General features: G+C 41.6%; 1 protein-coding gene across 1 annotated transcript in view; it reads left to right on the top strand.

Moving 5' to 3' along the window:
• Nucleotides 1–21912, top strand: part of LOC145412377 (luciferin sulfotransferase-like) — an 89332-nt gene that overhangs the window by 16494 nt on the left and 50926 nt on the right. Inside the window, exons 2-3 of the mRNA XM_080282266.1 lie at nt 1–54; nt 7520–7665. The exon at nt 1–54 is cut by the window's left edge and continues 120 nt beyond it. Of these exons, the coding sequence (XP_080138392.1) occupies nt 1–54; nt 7520–7665 (200 nt within the window). The remainder of the gene's footprint in view (nt 55–7519; nt 7666–21912) is intronic.

Here is a 21912-nt window from a genome sequence, read left to right as displayed (position 1 = left end):
TGGCTCTTCCCTGGCAGATACTTACACTTCGCAGATAAACTCTCCAGTTTTAAGGTATTTTTTAAAAATATAAGTGTGTCATAATTGCAGTGTACGTCTGGCATGGGAGAAGGGTCTTTAGTCATGGATTAGACTAACGCCTTTCATTTAGATCTCTCTCTCTGATTCTGAGATTCTAGGTTAATTCGTCAACTGGCAAAAACCAAGTTTCAACTGCGTTTAAGTCCACATTTATTAAACCTCCCTTACAACCGTACGGGCTCACATGAATAACCGTGTTAGCGACGAAGGTGTATCCATTGTGATCGAGTCTGTTGCTATGTATTGTACTCTAATGTTTAAATCTATGATTCAGTATTTTATTCTCCCAACAGGAGCGTAGGGGCACGGGACTAGACTACCCAGGTGCGACATTTTAGGCGGGGGTGTCCAGCTTCCTGCGTACTTGAGTGACATTATGTGAACAACAAACCCTAGCATCCCTTGGAGATTAGCTCTTTCCATCGTCATCCGGTTGGAGTACCGAGTTATGAAAAGATGCATAATAATGCATTGCGCGAAACAGTGAAGACAATAATCTTTCTTTCATTATCGGTTAGGGACAGTTAAGTATTATAATACGTCATGTTTCTGACAAAGATGTCATATAGGATTTCTGTTTGCTGTTAAAATGTCCTGGGTAATTATGAGGAGGTTTTTGAGCTAAGATTATAATTAAGTGAATATGAGATACAAGAGCCTAGATTACCTAGTGTACGACACTTCTGTTTGCATACCGTGAACTTCACTTTAGTTTCATCCTCCAATATACAGTTTTTAAATGTGCCCATTAAGTCTCGGGATGCTATTAACTTCATTAATGAGAGTGAAGAGGATAAAGCTTTGTTAATTTCTGCTGTGAAAACGTACTTGCCAATAATCAACACACTAATGACAATTGCGGATGTTTTGAGTCCGAAAGCAGCGATTTAAATCGGTGAAATTCTGAGATTCTTTATCAGTTAAAATTCGAAAATATGTGCCTGTAATGTATGACTTCATAGAACGCTACAGTTGAGAGAGAGAGAGAGAGAGAGAGAGAGAGAGAGAGAGAGAGAGAGAGAGAGAGAGTTGGAAGTAATCAAGTTGATTACGAACTCTAAGAGCTCCCTGGCAGTTGCGCTGATACAAGGGCGACGAGAGGACGCTGTGGAGTTGTCTGACCATTTAACTGTGGCAGAGTATGCAAGGTAAAGCTCATATAAGAGTACGGTGGATTTGGGGAGAAATTAGACCTCTGAGTGAACAGCTGAAAGCAAAGAAGCTGAGATGCAACAGTTAATTACGTGCGAGCGAGAAAGCGTGACGAAGCAATGTTTACATTCAGCGGCCCGACACATCCCGGCCCGGCCCGACACGACACGGCCCGACCGCAATGGTTTTCAGAGGCTAATTGCTTTTCTACTATGTGAGATAGAGAAGAGTTCTTTCAGCAGGTAGTAGATACATTCAGTAAATTTTGTTTTTAGCTTTATATTCCCAGCTTTCCAAGGGAATGTGCCGAGGGTGCTTCACTATGAAATCGAATTAAAAATTATTTCCTATTGTAACGCTATGTTTTCTTACATAAATTTCTAGTTAAGTATCGGATATTACGTTCATGATTTTACATGAACTATATTTTTTTCTGTTTAAGGGGTGAAATCAGCAAGGATAATTGCCCCATTTCTGGGTTTTATCATCCGATCAATAGCCAAGCGTTTACCGACGCAGTTCGGTGACACGGCAAGTCGTGAACAGAAAAATGAACATTGCACTTGTAACAAATGATACGGCTCCTAGCTATATGAACATCCAGCGAGAAATCGTGAGAGTGAAAACATGAGAAAATGAATATTTTAGCTCAATTATTCTTCTGTTATTGTTCAACTCTCTCACCAGAAATGCTGTCGTGGTGTAAAAATCTGCTATATCGGAGTGTGACTGCAGAGAAGGTAAGGCATAAAAGTGTCGGGTGAAGGCCAAACGGGATGGTATTAAGGGTGATAGGTGATGTGTGGATCAAACTGCTGTATATATAGTATGAACGGTAGTGGAGAAAGCATGTGAAAAGTACTGTCATTTTTTTGTGGCACTTATGACATTAGAATAAGATGAAACGGGAAGGACTGAAGATTTGCCAAAGTACAGTGAAACGCAGCGGAATGTTGTAATGAGGTGTTATGATGGTAGTGAACATATGCGAGAGTAAGCGATTATTCGAGTCTGTGTGTATATATATATATATATATATATATATATATATATATATATATATATATATATATATATATATATGGATTGTGAGAGGATAAAACTTCTATAGTCGCGGCGCACGTACCCTGGCAACTTACCATTCAAAAGTGCGTCCAATTTCGTATCATATAATGCACGAATCAAATTATTAAGCACGCATATATTATACACGAATTTATTATACACGAACATATACACGCATCACATGCGTCTGTTGTTATTTGTTGTTTAAAGATTTTCCTCTGCTGTGCAGAGGATCGGGCCTTATATTGGCCCGGTCAGTGGAGGTTTGGCTGTATGAGTAGAGTTATTTGGGGCTTAACTCATTCTAGGGAATAGTTGCGTGGTTCTCGGGGTGGGGTAGGGGGTAATAAGGTTGTAAGGTGCACACGGTCGTGTGGGTGTATGCACGTTGTGCAAGTACAGGCGGTGAAAAGCAAGTACAGGCACATTTCTGCATCCATACACACGCTGTACGTGTGCATCTGATTTCACACATACATGAGCCTCATATAATACACGAAATCAGACGTACTTTTGAATGGTAGTTGCTAGGGCACGATAATAACCTCAGAGTCGCGCACCGCGACTATAGTTGTGGAGAAAGGTGTGGGGCTAGCAACAGACAGTGTAGGGTGAAGTATCAGAAATCTGATGTATGCATTATCTCAGATCTGAAATACTGTACTTCATTCTTCAGTTGCTTGTTGAAGGTGAGCAGGAGTTTTGCAGACAGGTATGTAGTATTGTGAATGTTTGTGAACTCTGTTTTGTTAAGAGAGGGAAAGTAACGACCAGTTTTCGGTTTAACTCCTTTTGTCCAATGGCGATTTTTTTTCTAGACTATTTAATTCACCTTAGAAGAGACTGTTCGAAATTTAGGGGTTAAAAATGCTTTAATTACCCGTTTGGGTCCAGTGACACTCTCCTAAACTGAATAAAATTGGCAATGACATCAACGAGAAAAAGACGTCCTCGGACTGAATAGCATACCCACTCCCACTCGGCAATTTTTGCACCAGCAATTCATAAAACCAGTAATGAGTGTGATGAGTGAAAAGCGCGCACGCCTGTGTGTGTGTGTGTGTGTGTTTGCAAAATAACCCCCAAAATTTTTATCCGCTTCTAAACAAATAGGTGGAAGAGTCAAGGAGTAACCCATAAGGAATCCTGTTGTTTTACAGAACAAAAGACCAAAGATCAAGGTCATTAGGCTAAGTCAAAAGGTGAACCAGGAAAATCGACTTGAACAGTTTTCATCCAATTTTGACCAAATTTTGTGGAAGGGATAATGACAAGGCAGGAATAAAGTGATTCACTCGCAGATCAAGGTAACAGGTCATCGTCGGTGTTCGACCATTGCATGTGCGATAGATAAAAAAAACAAAGATAAATAAATAAGCAAAGAAAATGAAATAGCTGAAAACAGTTTTAATCAGACTTTAACTAAACTTTGTGGTTTTGTTGAAGGTTAATCAAGGAATAAATCCATTGTTTTTGAAAACAGTTAGTCAAAAGATAAGGTTACAGCGCAAGATCAGCTTAAGAGAGAAATGAAGGACATACATTAATTATGATCTGGTCTGGCTGATTTTTTAAAATTAAAGGACATGTTATAGTAAACTTTAAAACAGATTTTCATAGCGATGCAGTAAAAACTTCTTCCTCCATAATTATTAGTTTTTGTTTGCAAGCGTTTTTTTTTTTTTTTTCTTTTAGCAGGTTGCCACCGTTATATATTATCCATGCCAATCTTCTGTTATATGGTGGTGTGATACGCTCTTTTGAACATTTCTGTGCATAAAATTGCCAATGTGTGGAAAAAAAAAAAAAACTACCGAGGAGGTTTGGTGAGGGGCAAAGCTTACGTTTTCCTTCGCTAAAATTTACCAGTAGCACTTCGAACTTTTATTATGTACATGTTTGTCCTACTTTCAGTCCTGTTTCGAAAACTACAAAAAGAATCAAAGTCCTCTGATAACTTTTTTTACGCAGCATTTTCTACGATAACAAAACTAACTTTTTAGATACGGGTGCTCAAAGTTTTTCGTGCTTATAAAGTCAGGTTACTCTTAAAAAATATACATACATTTGTTATTATTATTATTGGTTTGCATTTGTTATATCCATGGTAAATTCAGGCATTTTAGGTACTGCTGGCACTTGTCCCCGCCTCTTTCCACTTAAAAGTCGGGGTACCATGGGCCGCCACCTCATTGTCGCCAAGTTCGCTTGCTAAGTCCCTGAAAATCAACCTGGACTGTACTGTACTTGCTGCTGCATTGTGTGGGCTTCTTTTTTTTTTTTTTTTTTTTTCTTGATTTCTGTGGACTTCCTTTTCGTTATAAGGTCCTTTCTGCTAAGTGTTGCTAGAGGGAATTAGGGAGTCCAAATGTGCAGAGGAATGATGATTCGTACTTGTGCATGCCTGGTTTTCTCTAACGAAAGATACTAAGAAAAACTAGGATGAGGCTTATCGCAAATATAGACGTATCATTATCGCCTCCTTGAGAAAAAAAAAAAAAAAAAATGGGTAAGCTGTAGGTTGAGCGCGAACAAGCTTGTGAGGCGTGACCCTGGGCATTTAAATAACACGTGTGGGCATTTAAAATACGCCCAAACCACTGAGCTCTATAGTATGGAGGAGCTATCTCCGCAGCTAAGGTGTGACTTTGGCCGCCACCTTGAAACACCACCACTCGTCGCATCCACCATGGTAATGCAATTGGAGCACAGTTCTTAGCTTGCTGTTTCTGTTTTGCTGTTGCTTACAGAAGCTGAGCAGTGGGCACTATACTGTATACTAGCTGTGCAGCGGACCGTGGCACTCTATTTTCTGAATTCATTGGCCGATTTGAAAAGGCGCGGGCGTCGGGTGTAATGCATAGAGATCATCAGCGCTGCCCTGGGCTCCTGACGGCGGGCACACGAACTACGCGGCGGTGCCCATGAGAAAGCCTCTCCATATAATAGAGCTCAGTGGTCCAAACAGAACTTTTTCTTTCGTTCTGAGTAAAATAATAGTTTACCACAATATTCTACGAGTCTGCCATTTTCTTTGGAAGCTTTCTCATAGAAAACCATATTTTGAGGTATATCCCCTTAAGAGTTCTTATTTTGATTTAGACCAAATTTTGTAGAGGATGAGACATCAACTAGAGAATTTGATTTTGAGCACAAACAAAGGTCAAGGTCACAGGGAAAGGTCAAATACGAGGGTTATAAGACAAGGTCAACTCAAACAGTCTTGATCTAATCTGAACGAAACAGTTAAGGGTCAGTCCAGGACAAAGGAATTCAGTTTTGCGAACAATCAATTGGAGGCCAAGGTCAGATGGCAAGGTCAAATTTTAACTCGTGAGTCTGTGTAAACTAAATAATTAAAACTGTTTTGATCTGATTCGGACCAGCCTTTTGATTTTTGAAAACAATCTGTCAAAGGTTATGATAACATGGTCAGGTCAACAGTTTTATCCGGTGCAGACTTAACTTTATGGAACGGTTACAATAATAACAAGAGTAACCTACATAAATTAGAATACGAGAATAATCAGTCAAAAACCAAGGCCGCGGGAAAGGAAAGGGGTCGTTGATTCTAGGGGCAGTAAAATCATACAACTTTGGTCTTATCTGAACCGAAATTGGTGAAAGGGTTAAGCTTTAGGGAAGAATAAAGTAAGAATAAAGTAGTTCGATTTTGACAGCAATCTGCTGAAGGCAAAGTTCACAGGACAAAGCCATATATTCGGCCCTTAGACGAGTCGGTGGTAGGGGGTGTTGCACTCTCTGAATGCGTCTTTGTGTGTGTGTGTGTGTGTTTATACATGTGCATGAGCCTCCAGGCGCTTGTGGGATTGTGTATGTGCGCCTTTGTAAAGGCTGCGCTTCTGAACACCATCGCATTCCATCGCATGTTAAGTGTGTGTGTGTGTGTGTGTGTGTGTGTGTGTGTGTGTGTGTGTGTACTCTTGCTGTCCATTATATTCACCACGGGATAGAAGGTTCTAACTGGAGGGGCTAGATGCAATTTTCATTAACTTCTTCCTTAATAGGATCTTTCTTAGGCTGAATAAAATCATTTGATTACAGAGAAAAAAGAAACGAAAAAAAGAAAGAAAACAGACGTCGCCATGCGGTAGAACTAAGGTTCCTTAGTAGGGTAACTGAAAACGGAGGCAAACGTGCAAAGGAAATGAAAATTAGACTGATGCAGAGAAGGAAGTTCTATGGTACTCTGAAGGTCTTGATGCCGAGCGTTGGTGTGAGTGTGGAGGCTGCAAGAGCATTGCTTGAACGCATGTTCTTGTCCACATTAACATATGGGAGAGAGACACGTATGGCATGAGAGGGAAAAGTCAGTAGCTAGTGCAGTGGAAATGAGGCCACTGAGGAATGTGTGTGTGTAGTGTACTTAAATGGTATGGTCATATGGAGAGAATGGCTTTAAGTAGGGTGATAAAAGGTGTGTACAGAAGTGAGTCTGAAGGTGATGGCGGCGTGGTAAGCCAAGAAGACGGTAGGTGGATATGGAAAATGAGGGTATAAGAAAACGAGGTGTGAAAGTTGGTGAGGTTTGGGAAATGATAGGAGATCGAGTTGACGGGACGATATATGCAGGAAGAAGTACAAGACAAAGGTTTGTCATCCTTTCTCTTTCTTTATTTCACGCTTTCTTTCTTTCTTCTTCTTTGTATTATTATTATTTAACTGGGCAGTTAACAGACTGACCCAGTCTGGCAGGTGTATGTGAAGTCGAATTTATAACGCAAAATTAATTTACAGATGGTTGGGTCCGTCAGGTGAAACGAGAATTCCGGGAGAATGGATGGTGTACCGTATATACTATTGTGCAGCTTCTTTTACCATTTCACTGGGCAGGCAGTTGACAGTTCTCCCTGTTCTTGCTTTCTCTTTCCATGTTTTCTTGAACTCACCTCACCCCTTCCTGAGGTGAGATAGAAGGGTAATAATTTGGTAATGTTGATATTTCTGGTCCATTCACCCTGAAAGGATAATAATTAAGCTGAGCATAGCAGTCCATTGGTAATAAGAGTATATATAATTGACGTCGTGATACTGGTGGGATTATCGTCGTTAGATTTTTTGTGCAACAAATAAAAATGATGATAACATTATATAATAAGGGGAAATCATATATAAGTATGATATGCAAAGGATGATGCTAAACTCCTTCATATAATTATGAACTTGCATTTTCCTAACTGATGTGTTTTTGTTGTATCAGTGGAGGGAAAGTGACGTGGTGGTGATGACGTACCCTAAGTGCGGCACCACCTGGACCCAGGAGATAGTCTGGACCATGAGGAACAACCCGGACCTCGACAACCCCAGCGCAACAGACAGCCCTAACGACCGTGTTCCATTTTTCGAGTAAGTTACGAGGGTCCACTGAAGACAAGTTTGTAATAGATGTGGACTAAAGACATCAGCTGATTAAAAATAAAAAGAGGGTGTACTTTCATAGCAAAGTTACAAGAGAGACTGCATACAGCTGGAGTGATAAAACGGTATCTGTGACTGAGACTAAGGGTGGGAGAAAAGGTGCAAATCCATGAAGAAGTTTGTGGTAATGAATCAGTGAAAAAAAAAAAAAAAAAAAAAAAAGAGGCATGGAATATAATGACAACAAAGGAATTTGGCGAAAGAAGAATGGATGCAGTATGTTTGGAGAATTACAGGGCAAGGGCTGCATCATCTCACAACTTACGACTCTGAAGTCTCCAATACTCAACAGATGCGATAGCAGCTCAGTTTTATGATCTCAAAGTCGTGTGAATGGATTGCCCATGAGGATGACCCGACAATTAGGAAGGCGTAAATGACAGTTATATGGATGGTTGGCTGTTTCACTTCATACTCTAATGATAACTTTCCTACATTTATTACCTCGGTTTGTTGCTTTTTCTGAACTCCACTCACCCCATTTACTACTCTGAAATGGAAGATATGATAATAATCAAGGAAATAATAATAATAATAATAATAATAATAATAATAATAATTTTGTGGTAGATGGGGGCGCTCACCATCCACTCACTCAATGTCGTGCTGCTCTCGGGTGTCTGCCCTTTCCTCTCCTCCATCCTTCTTTCCTTCCATCCTCTTCTGTCTTTCTTTCCTTAATTCTTTCCTCGTCCTTCTGCCTGCGGGTGACTTTACACTCCCTCTTCTGTTTTTCTTTCCTTCATTCTTTCCTTTTACTTCTGCCTGTGGGTGACTCTACACTGAGTGACAAGCCAAATGGTTTCCTGTACACCAGGAAACTATTTACTACGCTGGGTGGTAACCATATAACCAAATTTTGGCACCTGGTGGTTTAGCGGGTAATTATTGCGCTCCAGTCGGATTGAGCCGGTGCAGGTTTATATCCAAGGGGTGGTTGGGGTTGATTGTTCATGTAATGCCACTCAGGGATGAGTGAGGATGGTCTCTCTCATCTTAAATGTCGAAACAAAATGCCTAGCCCCGGGCTCTTATGCTCCTCATGGGGAAATGTAGGATTGGATGATGGATGGATGGATGAATAATAATAATAATGATAATAATAATAATAATAATAATAATAATAATAATAATAATAATAATAACTAAAACACCGCAATATTGTCCAAGGACATTATTTTGATCAGGAAAAATCTCCCACAGCCATTGCCTCCTAGAAACCGAGCTATAAAGTGGCCTTGAATTCAAGGTCACTGATTTCAAGCATGTCACCTTTAGTCATCACAGTCTATAAGTTCACCAAGCTTGGTGGATCCAGCTTTAATTCTTCATGGAAAATTAGGTGTCATCCGGAATACCCGAAGAAGTTTCAATTTTTTAACCCCAGGAGAGGTCAAGGTCACTGATCTTGTGCATGTCACCTTAGGTCGTCATAGTCTATAAGTCCACCAAGTTTGTTGGCTCTAGCTTTAATCCTTCTTCGACGATCAGGTAACATCTGGAATATATGGAGGTCCCAATTTTTGACCCCGGGCCATCTCAGAGAATAAGCAATTGATTGGAATCATACTCCTTTCTGCACGACGTCCGCCTTAAGGCTATAATATAGTCAGATTTCAACTTCCCAGCTTAAGCAGTTCTACAGACAGCGTGGCTGACTCACTTCTCTGTGTTCCGGATAATATCCGGAGATCCGGTTGACGGACTGCCACTGTATTTGGGCAAAAGAAACGGACATTTGACTGACTAATGTAACCATGTTTGAAGACTGTAGGCCAAAGAGCCTTTGATATATCGCAATTTTAAAGTGAGTAAGAATAAAAATAATATAACAAGAACAATATAACTTCTCACGGGGGTGTGGGAAGTTTTAATAATAATCATCATCATCATCAACATCATCATCATCCTGACCTCCTTTCCCACCCAAGGGTAGGGTGAGGAGTAGCAATGTCCAGACAGCCCAAAATTGCCCAATCCAATGGGCCACGCTTCCATTCACTCATCATTCAAGCCACCGGAATCCTGGCTCTATCGGATACGCCAAAAACATTCACCACGTTCTGTAGCTTCATATAATCGTATCCGACAGAGTCAATCTGGACGCTGCCACGTTAAAAAGGGGTGCCAAAAATCCCTGATCATGCACATCTCCTCACAAAATTTATCCAGCCAGCTCGATCTCCTGTCAGTTCCCTAGCCTCACCGACTTCCAAACCTCTCTTCCTCACACATTCATCCACTATATCTCTCCACCTTCTCTTTGGCCTACCTCGCCTCCTCCCTCCTTCGAATTCGCTCAGATATACCTTCTTCACCACTCTATTGTTATCCATTCTCTCCACATGACCATACCCTCTCAGTATGCTCTCTTTAATTCTGGTGTCCACCGACTTCCTCACTCTGCATCTTTCACGAATCACATTATTTCGTATCCTATCCACCCTCTGTACTCCACATACATTCCTCAGCAGTCCCATCTCCACTGCTCTTACACATGACTTTTCATTTTCACGCCACACCATAGTCTCACATCCATATGTTAAAGTTGGCACTAACACTCCTTCATGTAGGCCTCGTGCAGCTGCAAGACTCAAGCCTCTGTTTCTTATCAAGGCCTTCATTGCACTAGCTACTTTTCTTCCTTGTGTCACTCTACTTTTAACTTCTTTTGCACATTTTCCTCTCTTTTCTATCACTGTACCCAGGTATTTGAACTCTCTCACCAATTCTAGTCTCTCGCAATTCACTGTTACATTGCACTGGGAGTCACCTTGTCTCTCAGTAACCATCACTTTACTCTTTTCTACATTTACTTTCAAGGAACGACGCTTACAGACATCAGCAAAACTCTGCACTAGCCTACCAAGTTCTTGTCCGGTACTAGCAAGCAGTACTGCATCATCAGCATGCAACAAATTTGAAATATTCCATCCATCACCATTTATTACCAATGCCATCCCTCTCTCCATTACTCGTGTTTTCACTTCTCTCATCACCCCATCCATATATACATTGAACAACCATGGGGACATCACACATCCTTGTCGCAAACCCACATTGATTGTGAACCATTCACTTAGATGCCCATTAACCCTGACACATGCTTCACTACCATCATAAAAACTCTTGACGGCACCTAACAGCTTACCCTCTCCACCATACATGCGCAAAACTTTCCACAATCCTTCTCTGTCCACTTTGTCATATGCTTTTTCCAGATCCATGAATGCCATAAACACCTTATGGTCCTTCTCACAAGCCTTCTCTACTATCTGTCTCACTGCAAATATTTGATCCACACATCCTCTGCCACTCCTAAAGTCACCCTGTTCGTCACTCACTAGGACTTCTGATATCTCTCTTACTTTCTCTATAATAATTCTTCCATATACCTTCCCTATCACACTCAGTAAGCTTATGCCGCGATAATTCTTGTACTCACTTCGTTCACCTTTATTTTTGTACAGGGGTACAATCACAGCCTTTTTCCACTCTGCAGGCACAGTTTAACTCATCCATGCCTTCTTATATATCTCCAACAAGCACTTCATTCCATTCTCTCCACTACATTTAAGCATCTCTGCATACACCTCATCAACCCCAGCTGCTTTCCCATTTTTCAGCCGCTTCACAGCATTCTTCACCTGTGCGAGTGTCACGTCTCCTGGCACTGCATTCCTTCTCTGCACACCCCCAAAACCAATCATGTTTACAGCTGCTCTGCTCTCTCTATCCCCATTCATCAGGCTTTCAAAATATTCTTTCCATCTGGTCCTTACTTCATCTCCATGGGTTAATAATCTACCACCTGCATCCTTCACACCATCCCATTTCTTTCCGCTTTCACTTCTACATTTCCGCACCTCTTTCCATAATAACTTTCTATTTTCAAAGTAGCTTGCATTCATTTTTCTTCCTAGATCCTCATTTACCTCCTTTTTCCTCTTCACTAGTCTCTTTACGTGCTTCTTGCTCTCGATATACTCAGTTCTTATTTCTACTGAACCCCTATCCTTTAACCACTTGAGCCACTTCTTCCTTTTTTCCTCCACTGCTCTCTTTACCTCCTCATCCCAACATGCTGTACGTTTCTTCTTTGTTGTTACTCTTGCCACACCACACACCGCTTTAGCATTCCTAACTAAGCAATCCCTATATACATTCCACAGTCTGTCCAGATCCATTTCATTCCAATTCAGTAATTCTAACTCGTCCTCTACTTTGGTCCTGTATTCATCTTCCATTTCTTTGATCCTCAGCTTCTCCATTTTCAGTCTTTCTCCCTGACTGCTTCTCTCTCTCCTGATCCACCTCACTCCTTTCAGCTTGATCTTGCATACCACAATCATATGATCTGACAGACCCCCACATCGTCCTCTCACAGCCCTCGTATCAGCAACCATTCCCATCATCGACCTCTCTACGAGCACGTAATCAATCAGGCTTCTTTCAACACGATCCCCGTTCCCTCTATACCATGTATATTTATGTGCATCTCTGTGTTTGAAATACGAGTTACAAATGCACAACCTCCTCTCCTGACACATATCCTTTAGTCACTTTCCATTCCCATTGTCTCCTGGTACTCCATAACAACCCATTATGTCATCCTCAGGACCAGTGCCTACTCTTCCGTTCATATCCTCCATCACAATCACTTTATAGCCCCTGGGCATTTCTCCCACTACTTCACCTAGCTCATCCCAAAACCTGTCTTTCTCTTTCTCACTTCTGTCCTCACACGGTGCATACACTACAATCACTGCCACTTTCATCTTCTCAGACTTGAACTTGACATACATACACCTCGAGCTGACACATTTGTAGTCTCTCATTCCACTCTGCCACACCTCATTCAACAACAAAGCAACTCCTTCCTTACATCTTCCTCTCCCATTCATTCCCAATCTTACACATTTCACACCCTCCCACTCCTCCACTTCGCACCCTTTCATCTTCGTTTCACACAATGCCATCACAGCATATCTCGCACTCTTGAACACATTCACCACTTCCACCCTCTTGCTCTCTTCATTCACACGTCTCACATTCCACATGGCCACGCGAGTCTGCCCATACGGTTGGGGCCCTGGGCAGGTATTGGGCCCTCTGAGGCTCTCTGAAACAACTGCCATGATTAAGTGATTTTTGATAGGGGAATCTGGGGGACACTTAACCCTGCCAGAAACCCCGGTTATATGGTTACCACCCAGCGTAGTAAATGGTTTCCTGGGTACAGGAAACCATTTGGCTTGTCACTCAGTGTAGAGATCATATGGCACCTCTACATTGAGTGAGTGGATGATGGGTGCCCCCACCTACCACATAATAATAATAATAATTAATAATAATAATAATAATAATAATAATAATAATAATAATAATCCATCCATCCATCCATCATCCAACCCTACGTTGCCCCATGAGGAGCGTAGGAGCCCGGGGCTAGGCAAGTTGGTCCTGATATTTAAGATGTGAGTGACCGGCCTCACTCATCCCTGAGTGGCATTACGTGAGCAATGAACCCCAGCCATCCCTTGGATATAAACCTTCACCGGCTCAATCCGATTGGAGTGCAGTAATTACCCACTAAACCACCAGGCGCCAAAATTTGGTTATATGGTTACCACCCAGCATAGTATATGGTTTCCTGGTGTACAGGAAACCATTTGGCTTGTCACTCAGTGTACAGTAGTCACCCACAGGCGGAAGTAAGAGGAAAGAATGAAGGAAAGAAAGACAGAAGAGGGAGTGTAAAGTCACCCGTAGGCAGAAGGACGAGGAAAGAATGAAGGAAAGAAAGACAGAAGAGGATGGAAGGAAAGAAGGATGGAGGAGAGGAAAGAGCAGACATTCGAGAGCAGCACTACAGATACAGCACTCTCGGATCGACAGCTGGTATTGTTTCGATCGGTATTTGTGTGTGTGTGTGTGTGTGTGTGTGTGTGTGTGTGTGTGTGTGTGTGTGTGTGTGTGTGTTTAACAAAGGAGATAAAAAAAAAAAATTTCATCCGATTATAACCAAACTTGTAGAAAGAGTTCATGGTCAGCTAAAGAGTAAATGTTCTGTTTTTGAGAACAATTAATGAAAGGTCATGGTCATAGGGAAAGGTCAACTTTGACCTAGTAACATCAACTGTAACGGTTTTTATCCAGTTTAGATCAAACCTGATGCCATGGTTGACGGTACTGCAAGAACGAAGTTACTCGATTCTGAGAATATACACTCAGATCCAAGGCCACAGGACAAGGTCAAATTTCAGTACGTGTGTCTGTATGTAAGTAAACTAACTAATACGGTTTTTATCAGATTTGGACCATACATGATGGAGGTGTTAAAGATCGGCCCAAGATTTACTGCAGTATTTTTAGAACAGTAGGTCAGCAGTCAAGCTCATAAGGCATTGTCAATTCAGACAATTTTAATTCAATATAAACTACTCTTTGTGGACGGGTACAGGTTCATACAAGGATAAAGAGATTCAGTTTCAGAACAACCAATCAAAAGTCAAGGTTACTGGGAAATGTCCAAGGTCTGGGTCAGTGAGCAAAGTCAACTTAAGCACTTCTAATATCTGAAGCAGAGCTGATGTAAATGATACCGGTTAGGCAAACATGAAGTATTTGTATTTTAAAAGTAATCTGTCACAGGTCAAGGCCACGGGACTCAGTCAACTAACCGGTCCTCAGACCAGCTGGTAGGCGTGGGTGTTACACTGTTGGCGTTCCCTCCTCCTCCTCTGTCTCCCTATCTCATCATCATCAACACCATCATCATCATCATCTCCTTCTTCAAATATTATTTATATTACACATGCAACTTGCGAAGTAAGTCGGTGTTATGTTCCAGTTGTGTGTGTGTGTGTGTGTGTGTGTGTGAACAAAGTTATTCATTTTTATTCGGTTTCAATTAAGCTTGGTGAAACGGTTGAAAGCTAACGAATGAGGAAACCTCCTGCTCTTGAGAACCATAAGTCGGAGGTCAAGGTTACACGGCCAAGTCAAACTCTGACCTAGAGAAACCAACTTAAACAGTTTTAATCCAAATTACACCAAACTTTGAGGAAAGAATGTCGGTAAGTCAAGAATGAAATGATTCAGTTTTGATAACAATCAGTCAAGGGCGAAATTCAATGGACAAGGTCAAATTTCAACCTGTGTGTTAGGAAAGAAACTGGAAAGGTTTTGATCCGATTTTAACAAACCTTAATGAATGGGCTGAGGGTCAGCCAAGGAATAAAATCTTATTATTAGAACAGTAGGTCACTATCAAAGGGCAAGGTCAAATTCAATAATGTTTTATATGTTTTGACCAAACAGATGGTGGCGACCATCATCCACTCACTTGATGTAGTGCTGTCTACTTCTTCATTAGCCTTTATCATTCTTTCTCTGTGCCTGCCCTCCTCTCTTCCGTTTTCTTCCATCTTTCCTCTCACTTCTTATTGCTTTTCTTTCCCCTACAGGTGGCCTTACGTTGAGTGACAACCCAAATGGTTTCCTGTAAGCCAAGAAACCACTTACAACGCTGGGTGGTGACCATATAGCCAAACCATACGTGCTCCCTACGTGTCAACAAGTGGGTTGGTGGAGGGTTAGTGCCCCTCCCCGTAAAACAAATAACTCAAAGTCAAATGGCCACCCCTCACGGGATTATGGCGTCTGGCAGTATATAGATAAAATAGACCAATGTGGATGGCTTGAGATTATCCTAGAGCAAGAATAAAATTATTCGAATTTGAAAACAATCTGTAGAAAGTCAAGATCACAGGGAAAGGACAATGGCGAAGTTTGCAGGGCAAGGTCAACTCAAATAGTTTTGATCTTATATGAATCAAACTTCGTGGTACGGGCCAGGCAAGAATGAAGAGACTCAGGCTGGTAGTATTAAACAACCTCTTCCCCTTCTCGCGAAGCATCTTCGTGAAGAGGCTCTTCCCAGTTTGGTACCTTTAAACCCAGGCCGAACAGCCTCTTCCCAGAAGGAGACTACGGAAGGGTTGGTATTCTGCGGGGGTGCTCTCTGGAAGAGAAATCGTGAGATTGGTACGCCGGAGGAGCGCATGTTTGCCGTCATATGTTTAATGTTTACTCTCTCGTGTAATATATTGCGAGAATAATATGCTAAATATGATAAACAACGTCTCCGAATCAGTCCAACGGTAGGAAATAGTTTTAATACATGATACTTTAATACTTGAGAGGGGGTCCAATGGTGGTTAGGATTACGGCAACTAGAATTTAGCGGTTTTGTTTGGTGGTTAAGTTAGGTTAGAAATAGGTTAGTTTAGATCAGGTCAGGTTATCTAACAGACTTGTACACCATTCCACTTTTCATTACTGTCTTCAGAAAGGTAAGCACGTGGTATAATTTAAGGCAGTGATTAGGATTACGGCAGTTGGTATTTAGCGGCGACTTCCGTAATCCTAACCACGGTTAGGATTACGGCTGCTAGAGTTAAGTTGTTTGGTTTGGTGGTTCAGTTAAGTTAGAAATAGGTTAGGTTAGGTCAGGTCAGTTTTAGTTAGGTTAGGTTAATACTGCTACAGTTCAGCTTCAACCGCAAGAATTTAGCGTTCATGTTTGGTTTTTCTGCTGTGTTAGAAATATGTTAGGTTAGGTTATTTAGGTTAAGTTATGGCTACCGTAAAAAGGAAATGATTAGGATTACGGCAGCTAGAATTTAGCGGAGATGGCAGTAATTTAACCACGGTCTTAAATATACCACGTGCTTGCCTTTCTGAAGACAGTATAGTGAAAAGTGGAATGGTTTACAAGTCTCTTACATAAAGTGCTCTCGGAAATAACCTGTGAAGTTGCCTGGATCACCACTGTATGAGACACAGGTAACTTGGGAATGATAAAAGTCAACGACTGGGCTGTGCGCATATAGCAGTCACTGAGCTCTATAGTGGTAGCAGTAGTTTGATCGTAAATGGGTAGCACCAGTCTCCTAAAGATTTATAAATAAAGATAGTATCACACACACACAAAAAAAAAACGATAACAAACATTTTAAAAAATTGCAATTGCATTTCGTGAATGTAAAGGTACTAACTAGTTACGTGAATATGATACCAGTATAAAAAAGATGCGACGATACCTGGGAAGAGACGGGTGATGCTCCTGCTTCATATTCCAGTACTTTCAACCCCGAGAGACCTCTTCGCGCGCCGTACGAGGAACCTCTTCGCTTTAAAACTACGGCTGGCGCGACGAAGAGCTTGCTCGTGCGAAGAGGTAATTTAATACTACCAACCTCAGTTTTGAAAACAGTCAGTGAAAGGTTATGGAGACCAGGCAAGGTCAGAGTTAGACCTGAGTGTCTTTTTGGAAATATAATACCTTCAGCAGTTTTGCTCTGATGTGCAATAAAGTTGGTGGTGAATTGGGGATTAACCATTAGACTAACATTTTGTTTTTTAGAACTCGAGATGAAATTTTAAGACCACATGGCGGTCAAAAATTCTTATCCGGTGTAGACTAAGCTTTATGAAAGGGTCACAAGGAAGGTCAAATGTGAATTTCACTGATTAAAGTCCTTTCAAAGATATTTGATCTGATTTGAACAAAAGTTGAGGGACGGGATTAGGCAAGAATGAAGGAATCTGGTTTTGGAAGTAATCTGTCACAGGTCAAGGTCACAGGGTAAAGGTAAATATTCGGCCCATGGACCACTTGCTGGTGGCGGGTGTTGCATTCTTTGAGTGATCTTTCTTGTTTTTTATAAGTACATCCGCGCACGCGGAGCGAGCGTGATTATTATGTTTTGAGCAGTGTGTGTGTGTGTGTGTGTGTGTGTGTGTGTGTGTGTGTGTGTGTGTGTGTGTGTGTGTTTTAGCTCACTCGTGTGTATGTGTGAAAAAAATAATAGTTTTTATCCAGTTTTAGCCAAAGTAGGAGGGAAGGTTGAGTGACAACCAGTCAGGGAGCCTAATGTTTTGCTGACAATATTTCAAAGGTCCAGATCACAAGACGTATAGTTTTTGTCAATTTCAAACCACACATTGCGGAAATGATGATGGTAAAGCAAGAATGAAGTGATTCAGTTTTGAGAATAACCAGTCAAGGTTAAGTCAAAGGGCAAGCTCAAAGTTCACCCCTGTGTGTGTGTGTGTGTGTGTGTGTGTGTGTGTGTGTGTGTGTGTGTGTGTGTGTGTGTGTGTGTATTTGTTCACAAAATAACTCGAACAACTTTGACTTGATTTTAACCAAGCTTGGAGGATAGTTGGGGGTCAGCCAGGAAGTAAATCTATTGTTTTTGAGAACAATGGATCAAAGATAATGGTAACATGACAACGTCATCTTATTTCATTTATTAATCTTTTTTTTTTTTTTTTTTACTAAACTTTACGGGCATGTTGAGGATAAGGAAGAATAAACGGATTCCATTTGAAGAATAATCAGTCAAAGGTCAAGGTGACTGGAAAAGGTGAAAACTCGAGGTCACAGAGTTAGGGCATCTAAACAGTTTTGACCTGCTCTGCACCAGACTTGGTGAAAGGGATTAGGGCCATGTCCAAACGAGGTCAAATTGTTTTCTGTAAGACAGGAAATCATTTAATACCCTGGGTGGTAAACTTATAATCAACCAGTACGTGTTCCCTACGTGTCAACAGGTGTGTTGGCGGAGGGTTATTAGTCAATGGAAGGAAAGTCAAAATATGAATAACTTGCAATTAAATTGTCGGTTATCACAAAAGAATCGACTTACGGAATCAAGTAGTAAGTTTTTACTTTATTCTGGCTTATTTCGCCGATTCTCTAAAGAAGAGAATTTCATAAACTTTCTCAACAGTACACAATGGAGACTAATCACTCACGAATGCCGTATTGTTGATACTGTTGACCTCTGAGAAAAGTGTCCTTACCTCCGACAATCGATAATTAATACAAATAAAGACAGATTCATGCTGGTGCTAACTGCTGGCTGGCACAACGGATTTATGAATTAATATGAAAGAACTGGCTTAACTATCAGTCGTGATTAATATAAGAAAAGTTTGCGCAAACTGGGAGTCAGCAAATTATGTAAGAATATGGAGAAGTCATGCACGATTGTTAAATTTACTCGAGCTCAAGGAAAAGAACTGGAAATTTATTAAATTACAACAAAATAAATTTACGTTACAAGGGAACTTAAGCAAGTAAATTTAGAATATCTAGCAAAGTAAATTCACTCACTCACGCACAGCGATCACACTAGCTAATAATCTTCAGCCTAAAAAACACGGAAAGAAAATACTGGTCAGTGGAGAAAAAGGAGTCGTGGCAGCGAATAGACTGGGCGGCTCTGCTACTCAAGTCACTGCAGTTCGCACTGCTGACGTCCCCTGTTGCCGACCATCAACTCGGTGGGGATATTCGGGGGTTGTAGAACTACCAGAGACTGTAGCCGCTAAGACGGGGTCTTGCTTCTCTGCACTGTTCACGACGTCCTCTTCACCAACTAAGTTGAACTAACTAATGTTCTCACGCCAGCCACAAAGTGAATACATGATCACAGGAAGTAAGCGTGGCCTAACTTAACGGCTAGAGAGGCAAGGTGGAGGAACGATAATTACACAAAAAATATCGTTCAGTGAAATGTACTGTCTACCTGTATACATAAAGACAGTCCCTCATGATACATGACGAAAGTTATGAAAAACTCTTTTTCCAACTTGAGTGCAAACGCAAAGATTAACTGACTGAGCGAAGGTCTATGCTGCTTCAATATTGTTCACGAGTTCCCATAATAATATACAATATCACGAATTGCCATAATAATATGACCTCGTGAATTCGTGACAATTACCCCACCCTGGAAAAAAAAATAATTGAAAAAGATAAACAAAATGTCTCGGACCAGGATTAACCCATGGATGACGACCAAGGACTTGACAAAGGACATGATACGGATTTCAGCGTGGGATGTGAGGGGTGCGAATGGAGAGATGAAAGAGAGATATTGTCCAGGTGCTTGAGGATGCAAAAGTGGACAACTGTGGATTGACTGAGAACAGATCTAGAGATGAGAGTGTGAGAGAGTGAGAATATGGATTGGGTGGATGTGCAAGAGTAGGTGAGTGTGAGAAGACAAAGGAAGGTATATGTATTGTTGTGTGCAAGAGATGGAAGGAGAATATAAGAAAGCATGGATCAGGTGGTTCAAGGATATGGAAAAGTAGGGAATAAGAAGGTGGCTGGATTAGTTGGTGAGTGGAGTGTGCCTTCAGAAGTGGATGAGAATGGTAGTGCTGTAGTGGACGTTGTGCGGGGAGAGCGCTAGCCAATACCCTATTTAGGCACAAAATGGTCCACAAGTATTGTGGGGATTGATGAGAAGGGTGGGTGGTGAACTGAATGAACGGAAGGCAATGATTGATTAAAGATATGTGCTGGGTGGTGAGCATACAGGAGTTGAGGAAGTGGTTTCTCTGACCACCACTTGGTGGTGGAGAAAGTCAAGGTACAAATGCGATGGATAAACAAGAGAGAAGGGCAGGAGGAAACAGTCCATACAAAGAGGCGCTGTGTTTGAGATGTGTGGACTTGATGTCAATACGACAACGCCCATACACGATGACTGCACGTAGATGGCGCCATTGAGCCAGACCTACTCATTATTCATGCTCTCTCAGGGTGTGACTCTGTAGCTGCGAGATGTAGTATTGGCAAAACCACTGCTTTAACTGTTGCATCAAAAGGACACAGGCTGCATCTACATGGAGATGTGATGGTAGAGGTCACACAGTTTACACAGCAAGCAAATGCGTTCATGGCAGCGTGTTATGGTTTCAAAACATGCTTGTCCATGACAGAGTGCAGGCAGCACGTGTGGGCTTAGAATACTGGCAAGGCTTCTTCTGTGCCAAAACTCTGCAGTCTACCATTGACCACAGAAGCATTCCATGAGAATGTACTATGAGCTAACCCCCAAGTGGCAACCTGGTATGTGGCACTAAGCGGAGAATCCCCAGCGATGGATCCAATCCAGTTCGGCTGGGAAGCTGATCATGTCAACAAGTGTCTCATTCCACAGCGCATGTGCCATTGGACAGCTTACATGCCTAAACACGTCCTGAAGTTCGTACGCTGTGGCTGTGATCTGGAAAAGGAATGCCGAGGGACAACTATGGTTGCATGAGCCATCAGCTGCCATGCACCATCTTCTGTGCCTGTGGTGCTGGTGCTGGTGTATACCACAACCCATTCAACCGGAAAGATGATGGAGAAGATAATACGGAGGAAGACTATTAGGACAATCATTGTGCATTGTGATTCCAATCTCGAAATATTGTATGGTTTAATTTCAATAGGTGTTAAGCCAATGGAAAACGATTGACAACGGCAACAGTAGTTATATGTATGTCATAGTATTTGTATGTCTAAAATTTATGTCTCTATTCTGTATGTCTGTTTGTATGTTCATTTGAGCAACGCTCAGTCTAGTGTTAAAGGGTTTGTATGCAACCAGCAGTATTAATGGCGTTCAAGAAGATGCACCTTTTTTCTTTTACACGAGGAAGAAGGAACCAAAGGCTAGGAGCCAGCAAAACAGTTCCTTCCAACAAAAAGACAAAAACAATACAAAAGAGGGACAAATTCAAGATCCGTTCATTTCAAGATGCCTGGACACACTACATTTGAAAGCCTGGAGATCATAGGAAGCAGAAAATACAGACAGAGGGAGACAGTTCCAGAGTTGATCTGATGCATAAATGAAGGACTGGGAGTAACGATTAACTGTTGCATTAGAGAGTTGGACAGAAAAGGGATGAGAGTTTCTTGCTGGACGGGTGCTATGCACCTGACGTAGAGGTGGAGGGATGCAAGCAGACAGTTCAGAGGAGCAGTGAGCATTGAAGCAGCGACAGAAAAGAGATAAAGAGGCAACAGTGCGGCGAAGAGACAGAGGTTGAAGGGAGCCAGTAAGAGGAGGAGAGTTAATGAGACGAAAAGCCTTTGCCTCCCCTTAGTTGAGAAGAGCTGTATGTGGGGAACCTCTCCACACATGAGTTGTACTCTACACAGGGGCGAATGAAACCCATGTATAAAGTCAACAACTGTGCAGGGGTAAAGAAGGTATGGAGTCGGCTTAGCACATCCAGTCTCTTGGAAGAAGATTTTACAAGACATGCAATATGATCTTTCCAAGATAAGTCCCAAATGAATGAAACCCCAAGCAT

The sequence above is a fragment of the Coenobita brevimanus genome, chromosome 93 (assembly GCF_032717465.1).
Source record: "Coenobita brevimanus isolate Jiangsu-jjx chromosome 93, ASM3271746v2, whole genome shotgun sequence".
Classification (NCBI taxonomy): domain Eukaryota; kingdom Metazoa; phylum Arthropoda; class Malacostraca; order Decapoda; family Coenobitidae; genus Coenobita; species Coenobita brevimanus.
The sequence above is the reverse complement of the archived record's forward strand: the minus strand, read 5'-3'. Positions and strand labels throughout refer to the sequence as shown.